Source organism: Centruroides sculpturatus, unplaced genomic scaffold (genome assembly GCF_000671375.1).
Source record: "Centruroides sculpturatus isolate CEXI.00-Female unplaced genomic scaffold, Cexi_2.0 scaffold625, whole genome shotgun sequence".
NCBI classification, from domain to species: domain Eukaryota; kingdom Metazoa; phylum Arthropoda; class Arachnida; order Scorpiones; family Buthidae; genus Centruroides; species Centruroides sculpturatus.
In genome coordinates this window covers 354,979-364,748 of record NW_019384830.1, presented here as the reverse complement: position 1 = coordinate 364,748, position 9,770 = coordinate 354,979, and the positions used below count along the sequence as shown (strand labels likewise).

The following is a 9,770-nucleotide window of genomic DNA, read 5'->3' as shown; positions in this document are numbered from 1 at the left end:
AAGGACATGCTGTAATGGGGCTTCGTGCGCTTGTCGGGGATCTTCGGTAGGAAGCTATGCGTAAGCCTTCCCGTGTCACTATTGTCCCACCTGTGTTGCCAAGAGTTCTTGATTACATCGTGCATCATGTTCCTAATGTAGGTGGTGCTAAGCTTGTTGTACAAGATGCTACTGGAAGGGTTAGGGGCAGACCGGGCAAGGAGGTCGGCTCTCTCATTGCCCGGAATACCAGAGTGCCCCTTAACCCAATGGAAGGAAACGTTAATTCCGTTATCCTTTAAGTCCATAATCATCTGAATACTGTCTTTGACAATTGGAAGCGTGTTATTTACTTTGGCGATTTGCTGAAGAGCGATTTTGCTGTCGCTGTGAATCTGGTAGTTATTGATTTGCAGTTGATGGGAGTTACGCTGGATCCAGTTCAGAGCGAAAAGGATGGCCAGAGACTCTGCCTGGTTATTAGTGCAGCTGGTATGCAGTCTACGACGCATTTGATGGAGGCACTGCTGTTTCTTGTAGGCTACAAAAGCACAACCGACTGCGTCGTTTGCTTTGGAGCCATCAGTGAAAATGTTTGAGTTGCTTGTTGTCAAAGGAGGAATCTGTGTCTATCATAATAGAGAAGCTAGGGTGGATGGCTTGATAATTGTTGGTCTTATCAATCCCATTGGTTGTAACGAGGTTGGCGATGGTCTTGATGTCTTCTGTAAGAGTGTCTCTGGCTATGATTTCATAAAACTGATCAATGGTGATCTTGTTGCTTGCCAGCTTGCTAAGGTTGCANTTAATTTTAATTAGGAACAGAGTCACACTCAAAATACAACCTTGAGGAACACCTTCTTCTTGTGTGAAAAGCCTAGATAGTGTGTTGCCCATCCTGACTTGGAATCTTCGATTCTGTAGGAAGTTTTTTATAAAAATCGGCAAATTACCCCGCAACCCAAATTCATACAGATCACGGAGTACTCCGTGTCGCCAACAGCGATCATAAGCCTTCTCTATATCAAAAAACACAGACACTAAGTGCTATCGTCTAACAAACGCTTCACGTATAGATGTTTCAAGATTTACTAAGTTATTAGTGGTACTTCTGTTCCTACGAAAACCACTCTGATGTGGTGAGAAGTAGTTCTTTTCCTCTAAGAGATACATCAAACGTCTGTTTACCATCCTCTCANTGTGATTTATGTAAAATTTTTGTTTCAGCAATTTTTTTGCAGGGTGTACAATCTGGTATAGTTTATACTTGTGAAATTGCAGTATTCTTGGAAAATTTTTCCCAAAATTAAATTATCTGGTACTTGGTATTTGTTTCAAAAATTTTGAATTTATTAATTTTTAATATTTTATGTATAAGTTACCAAAGTTGAAACCTTACAATTACAGGAAATCCTTATTAATTCAAACTTGAATAGTTCAAAATCCTGTTAGTAACTGTACTTTTGTCTTGGCCTGGGATATAGAGATTTACACATTAAGGAATTTGGTTAGTTTGAAATACAGCTACTTTGAAATTCAAAGTGTAAATTCTGCTCGAACTGTGATATGCATACGTTAACTTGTTTGTTTAGATTAAAGTGCCTCCATACTATAAGAGAACAATAGACCAAGAATAACTCTAATCTGATCAATAGGGTATGGGTAAGGTGACATCTGTTACTGTAAAATACAGTAACACATTTTTGGGTGTCACCTTATCCATGGAATACCCTTGTTTTCTTTTCTCATAAAATGCGGCTGATTTTTGGGATTGGAAGATTGGGTTACAAGTAGTAGATTGAGATATTAATAGTGCTCTAGGCTACTACATTTGGACAACTTCTTACTTTTTGGGCTGTTTTAAAAATAATTTGGACTACATTTTGAGGAATTCGGCTTTATTTTTTATAAAACCTATCTGGCATCATGGAGGTTCTCACCAGACACATGCCATTTACCTGCAGTTTATTTGTAATGTTATTATTAATTAACAGAAATAGCATTATGTATACATAGTTGTATTCCATTTGCTTAATAAATTACATCAGTTACGTGGCATTTGGCATATTGTACAGAAATATGTAAATCTCAGATAATTTGAAGTTGCAATTATTTCATCCCTTGAATTTCAAACTAATGAGAATTTCCTGTATTAATTGTTATTTTCTAATGAAAGTAGAAAATTGTTGCTCATTACTTGAAACTTAAAAAATTTTGAATTTATTAATAATATAAAATTTACTTGTTTAATTTAACTATGGCTATGTTTTTATCAAATTTGGAAGTCAGAATCAAACATTTAATAACTATTATATATATTATCATTAATGATAAAAGTTTTCTAAGCTTGATAAAGAACTTGAATTAGAACTATTCGGGACAAATTATAGATGTCAGTTTAAAATAAGTAGAGAAATTGGTCAAGATTTTACAAAAGTTTATAGATACAGTAAATTCCAGATTATCTAAGGTTATGTAGACTGAGAGTATCTCAGATAATGTGGAATGTTTAGTAAATTATTAAATAAACTGTATTTGGATGCATTAACATGTACAGGTATCCGTTGTACAACATGGCACTTCTACAACATGGTTTCCAGTTTTGCTCTAACATGATTTTGGAAATTCTTCTTACAAGTTTTCACAATTTTTAATTGTAAACTCTGTTATTAGATAATTTTTTTTTTATTCAAGTAAGTACACATGATGTCTGAAATTTGTCTGTGGATTTTGGAATATTGAAATTTTTAGTATGTTTTCTGTCTTTCGTCAGGTGTAATGAAAACTGATAGTGCAATTTTTTTCTTCCTTGTCCTAGCTTTTCTATTAGCCAGGTGTCATTGTCATTGCTTTCAGACTTTAGTTCTTAAGACTGTCAGTGTTTTGGTTTTATAGATTAATCTTTGTATTTAGTAAAGTTTATTTAAACTTTTTTTAACCATAGTTATTATTTACCTACAAATGGTTACTTAATTTGTAAAAATGATGAGCAAAACACAGCAGTATCTCAGTATTTGAACAGTTTCCAACTCAAACAATTAGGTATTTGAACACAAATTCTGAGGGAAAAATCCTTGGTATGCAACTGAACAAACACGATCCTCTAGAACAAATTTTTGATTAATAACATATTTTTATTTTGTCATCCATAAAAAAATTATGATAAAAATAAAAAAAACTGAAGATGTTGCTGATATTTGTGATCAAAATTAACAGAAAAGCTCAGATAATGAGAATACTTTGTAAAAAGAAAATGTCCTCATTTAACTAGAATATTAATGCATAATATAGTACTTTTAATTGTAATTGTTAGTTAATTATTGATTGCTTTCATAAACATGTTTCTCTTAGTAATGAAAAAGAATAGTATACTTTTGTTAACTTTTGGAACCTAACCTCATGTTTTGCATTAGTCCTTTATTTCATACAGCATGAATTTGTATAACACTGCTCTTTTTTGGAAGATAACTACTGTGTTATATGAGGGATACTTATATAATGTATTCCAATAAGTAGACCTAATCTAAAAATAAACTTAATAAATTGTTAATTACACAATAATAAACACTTTTAATAAATAGAGTTTTATATAAAATTAAACAAATGTAAACATGCAATTACAATTTCTTTTAATTTTTTCCCCCTCTCCTATGATAACTTTTACACAGTTTGTTATTCATCTTGGATAATATGAAACCTATGTCTCAATCAAGACTCTACTGTAATGGTCAGTACTTGATTAAAGAAATTTTGAGCCTTATGCTAAACTTTGCAATTTAGGCCTAAAATAGTGTTAATTTTATTTATTATATTTACCACTGGAATTTGAAAAAGCTACAAATGTTACAATGTTTACATTGTTCACTAAACACTTATTTTTATTATTTATTTATTCATTCATTCATTCATAAATTTACAAATTGATTTATGGACCTATCATATCCTGATCCTAGGCAATTGTTGAATTTGTTTAGACCAAAGTTAGGATTTGGTAATGATAATACATGCAAATAAGTCACTTTTCTTACTTTTTGTTGCATTTTAATCAAGATCTGGTCACCACATATTTTTTTTATAAGCTATTAATAATTATAATAAAAACTAGGTTCAAATTCAATGTGTCTAGATTTTTACTTCAGAGATCAATGATTTCAAAAGCTTTAGCTTATTTTCTGAATCCTTGTTACAATTTTAAGTTGACAGTTTGTATAAAATAGCATATTTATTATTAAAAATCATTCATATAATTTAGATTTATAAAACAAACCAATCAGAACTCTTGTTTGTAAATTGTAATTATAAATCTATGCTGTTTATACATTTTAGTACTTTTGCTCTTGTAAACAGTTATTTAATTCATCAAAAAATTTGATGATTTTAAGAAAGTTCAGTTTATGTGGTGATCTTTGTTCTAACCTGAGGATGACTTTCAAATAAGGCTGAAAACATTTGTTTGATTTAATAAATTAGTATTACTGGATTTGAGGCATCTTTGACTTAATTATACAGTGAACGTTCAGTTACTGTAGTATTTTGATAATAGATTGCTTACATAGGATAACAAAAATATTTTGGAACATAGAATGCCAGAGAATTTTAAATCAAAGAATAAATGTAAATATATGATTAAAATACATAAAAATAGGAAAATATACATTAATGAAAGCATTAGCCATAATGGCAAAAAATGAATAACAGAAATAACCAAGGAAAAACAAAAGTCAGTACCCCAAAGTTGGAGAAAGATGTCTTGGTTACACAATGTTCAACTCATAGCAAGCTCTCCAAGCTACAGAAAGAGTATTTAAGATCTTTGTAGTTGATAGAATAATCCTGTCAAATGGATTTGTAAATATATATATATATAGAGCTTCCATATGATGTACATGATGCTTATTCTGATACTTTTAATGATTTTAGCTTGTTTCCAGTGTACTTTGACAGAATCTGAAAGAGCATAAGCAGCGAGGGTTGTGACTAGGTGAGACTCCTGAATGTTGTATTTATTCTTCTTCAATCATGCACGTAGAGATCTTAAGGTGACTCCAATGTACTGTTTGTTATGCATGACCTTATCATCCTTAAGAGGAAAAGCTGGAATGTTGATGGAGTTGGGAGAATCTTTGTCATTTTGCAAGATTTTGTAGATGATAGAATTTCTCTTGTATAGAATTCTTCAATCAGTAGCTTTACTAAACTTCTTACATATGTTTCAGAGAATCTTAATATCTCCAATGAACTGATTTGGATGAAATTTAACATAGTGTCCATGATGAGTACTATGGACATCTTAAATTTGGAATAAATTTATTAGATCATTTTGGACTATGCTATCAGCATTCTGTCACCTAGATTTACAATAGAGAATAGCAATACCAGGTTATCAATCTAGGAGGAGTCTGCATATGTTTAATAGGTCATTTGAGATCTGACCACGTCCTACTTGCCTTTTTGAAGGTTTTATTTTAAAAATATCAAGTATTTACAAAATAATATCCCATTTTTTAACTGATTGATCAATAATAAGCGAACATTTATCATATTGCATGACTTGCTGTAAGCTATAATGTGACTGTCTGCTGTAAGCTATAATGTGACTGTCAGATGAATATAGAATTATCATGAAACTATTCTATTATGAAGTTATTGATGACTGAAAAATACTTGAAATGCCATAAAAAATAACTGCTGGAACACAGGTTGAAAAATAAAACTTAGTGAAAACATCTAAATAAAGGAAACTTTTGAAAGTTGTGGCACAAGAATACTGGAAGCAAATTTGACAGTGTAAACTCCGCGAGGCACGTGGTCTGCGGTTTCAGACAAACAAGGAATAGAACAAAGGAAAGGATAATGAATAGTCGGTGAAAACATGTAACTAGACAAACAAAAGTTTATTTTAGTCGAAAAACGTGGTACAATATTAATACAAAGATACAGTTCAATACCGGACAGATAGCGTAACAATAATAAAATTGCTTGATATTCCCCCTTCTAAATTTCCTTTCTCACATGAGGCCCTTCTTTGCCCAACAAGTAATATAAATCTGACGAAAAAAAGAATTTTACAAATAAAAATTGGGAAACAGAGTACCTAAGGGACTTGAAAAACTTCTTTCATAACGGTACAATCATTGACTTTGATGGAAACAGAATTTCTTTCCGCACCACAACTTCATTAACTCTATCGATGGTCAACTCTCTTCTCTGTTACATATTTTCTCTCCTTCCGTCCACAGCGCACTCTCCTGAAGAGGAAAACCAAGGTGCCTTTTTATCTGTTAAATACGCTTTTATATCTCTCTCCAACTACGTCACTCTGTCACACGTGATCCTGTCACAGACCAATTGTAATGTTGGAAAACTTAGCCATCAGATGACAGGTGGTATTGAGGAAGGAAACGGAAAAGGAACGGTACAAAACATACGCACAACATAACATAAACGGAAAACAAAAAAATAAAGAAACATAAAATACAATAATAGCCACGAAGTGCTACAACAGTAAGACTCAATATGTGAATAAAGTGCACCTTACACAGACTACAACTTCAGGAAATTTTTGAAGCAATGTCACCATTATGAAGTGTGGTTGTGTCTAATAGCCGCAAGGGTGAAAATACAATATGATTAAGACAGTACATAATTAAAACAACAATTGATTTAATAAGAAATAATAACACAATGCACAAAAGGAAAAAAAGAATTTAGATGCCAACCCTAGGGCGTTTTGCCCAGCTCTGCCCAAGAAAACAAAACACGAGACCAAGACCCGACATGTGGACTCGTGTGACAAAACAAAAAAGATTTTCATGTGTTACACAGTCACCTCTGTTTAATGAAATTGTATTACAAAAAAATTTCTTACAACTAACTTTTAACTATAGAGATGAAAAGGAAAATTAAAATAGACAAAGGAAAGGGAAAAGAAAGAGGCACCCGTACTTGGTTGATTCCTTTCAATGATTCTCGGTGAAATTTCCTTGTTTGTCCTTTTAGGAAAGTTAACATATCCTTTTATCAGAAATCAAGGGAGACTCTCTTTCTCAACAATTAATTGAAGCCTCGGAATTCTTGTTGCACGAAGCCTTCAAGAAATTCTTAAGTCTCTTGCTATGGTCAGGATCAACCTCTCCTCTCCACTGTCTCATCCAGTCTGAATGCTACTTCCTGGTCCAAAAACTGTTAACTCCTCTTTAGGCCCTTAGGCATTTTCTTTCCCCACAGGATAGTTCAGAACATCAATCATCAATCAAGTGAAGTAGAAATGAGGACAAAAGAAGATTCCAGAAATGGGAAAAGACAAAGAGTCGAGGACAGAAGCTACAAACTAGAATATTCTAACTTAAAATTATGACACACAGCTATACCGTGATATAGCTGTATGTCATAATTTTCACAGAAAAAAGCTTCAAGCTTTACTTTGTACAATGTAAAGCTACATGTTGTGAGAATCCAGGACTTGTTTTTATATAATATAATAATTGTATTTATNTTTTGCCTTTTTTTTTTTTTTTTTCGGATCAGAATTTCTCAACTTTCCTATAACTTCATATTGTCAGGTTGTGGAGAATTATCGCAAATCCATTCAACCAATTATTTGAAGTCCAGTCCAATTTTCAGAGATTAATTGCAGGCCGTGGTACACTACACCCAATTAAATTAGCTTCAACTTTTTATTTCTTTTTGCAAATCGGCTCAACACTTTTTCGGCTGTGATTTTCTGAGGAGGGCACCAGGTTAACTGGGGGGGCATGCCCACCCATGCCCCTTCCTGGCTATGCCCATGGTTACAGCCCATAAACACTCTAGTAATTTGTCTTTGATTAATTTAAAATAAACTGCAATTGTTTATAATGCAAATCTTATAACTAATCTTTAATCTGCTATTAGTTAAATAGCTTTTTATTTGATTTTGTTCTTTTTATTTCATATTTTGAATTACATAATAGTGATGAGACAACAAGAAATAATAATAATAACCAGTGTGATAAGCCCTCGTGTGTGTGTGTCTAATTGATATAGACCTGAAATTCAACAAGGAAGTTCATAACATTTTATTTATATTAAAATTTGTTAAAGTTTAACTAAGCCTGAGATTGTGAACTTCAACAAGAAATAATAATAATCACCAGTGTGATAAGCCCTCGTGTGTGTGTGTCTAATTGATATAGACCTGAAATTCAACAAGGAAGTTCATAACATTTTATCTGATTTTGTGTCCTAAGATGATACATTTTCCTTTTGAATGCAACTCATTGAAGGAAGTGTTGTTAAAGGCTCTCCACAAAAGACCATTTTCCATTCAAGTGCTTGTTTGGATTTACCATCCAAGTGAACTGCTGTTAGAAGAAACAATTTATGAGGACAAGGACTATATGGATTATAAGAAACCCAAGGAGTATATTCCACTCAAGTGAACAATTCCAAGAATACAAAGACTGAATCAAATCAACATTTTAAGAGGTAACTTCCATAATTTTTGTCATGTGAATTAATTATAAACACTCTTGCAAAGGTAGGCACATCTGGGTAGGTTTATTTGCTGATTGTTCCTTTGTATGTATCTGCAGTAAAATTCTTTCATGTTAAATAAATCTATTGTTGTTTTTAATATTCATATAGTATTAGTGAATCACTTTTGGGTTTTGTCTCAGTAATTCATCCTCTTGTTCTCTTACTCTGACTCCTCATAAGAGATCACTTGCTCGAGGAGTAATTTCCTGTGGACCAAAATCCACAGGTGGTGTAAGAACATTATGACCCAGACATTAACAGTCAAATTTTACCATTCTGTTACATTTCTGTAGTTGTACTCTCTGTATTGTGTACTTTATTCACATGTTGTTTTACTATCAAACATGTTTCCATTATTCTTATGCCACAACTTTCAAAAGTTTCCTTTATTTAGATGTTTTTGCTGAGCTTTATTTTTTAACCTTCTTCCACCAGTTTTTTCTTGGGATTTACATTATCTGTTGTCATCATAGCAAGGAATTTCACAGTAATGCATATGTTCTCCTCAAGCTGGCTTTAATTGGTGAACTGACCATTTAAGTTTTATTTTGTTTTACTTAACTGGATCATTATGCTATTTTTATAAAACTATATTAGTATTATAGAAAATAAAACTTACTTATAGAACAAATTAAGTTTTATTCAGATTAATTTTAAGTAATGTTTTAACATTGATATTTATTGCTAATTAAAATTTAAACTGTTGTTCAATTCTATAATGTTTGGATCATTGATCCATTTCAAGAATTTTCTATAACTGAAGTTGGCCTAAAAAAACCAAAAACATTTTTACATATAATAAAACATTTGGCTAGCTGAAAAAGCAGTATATATTTGTCTTTACAATGTTATGGTCCCAAGATTTAAAAAAATTAAATTTTATTTAAGTTTTTTAATCTCTAAATGAAAGTTTTTTTTATTAACTACAGTGGTACCTCAGGTTATGAAATTAATCTGTTCTGAAACTGAGATCGTATTATGAAAAGTCATAAGGTGAATCATTTTTCCCCATACAATTACATGTAAAACCAAATAATTTGTTCCAACACGAAAAACACATTCAAATTAAAGCTAAGTAGTACATTAAAAAAAATAAGTATAGTAAGGAAAACACTGAAAAATGCATTTTGTAGTTGTAAATGTATAAATAACCATAATAGAATAATAATTGATTAAAAAAATGTAATATATAGTTGGTTTGCTGTATGTTATATTAACAATGTAAATTCGTCTCTGTAATCCAAAACACACGCTTTGGTAGACGTATCTACGAG

At 31.7% G+C, this 9,770-nt stretch overlaps 1 protein-coding gene across 1 annotated transcript in view; it reads left to right on the top strand.

The window, feature by feature from the left end:
• The first annotated feature begins 8,207 nt into the window (after positions 1-8,207).
• LOC111630090 (putative E3 ubiquitin-protein ligase UBR7) overlaps positions 8,208-9,770 on the top strand; it is a 55,727-nt gene continuing 54,164 nt past the window's right edge. Inside the window, exon 1 of the mRNA XM_023374110.1 lies at positions 8,208-8,395. Within this exon, the coding sequence (XP_023229878.1) occupies positions 8,208-8,395 (188 nt within the window). The remainder of the gene's footprint in view (positions 8,396-9,770) is intronic.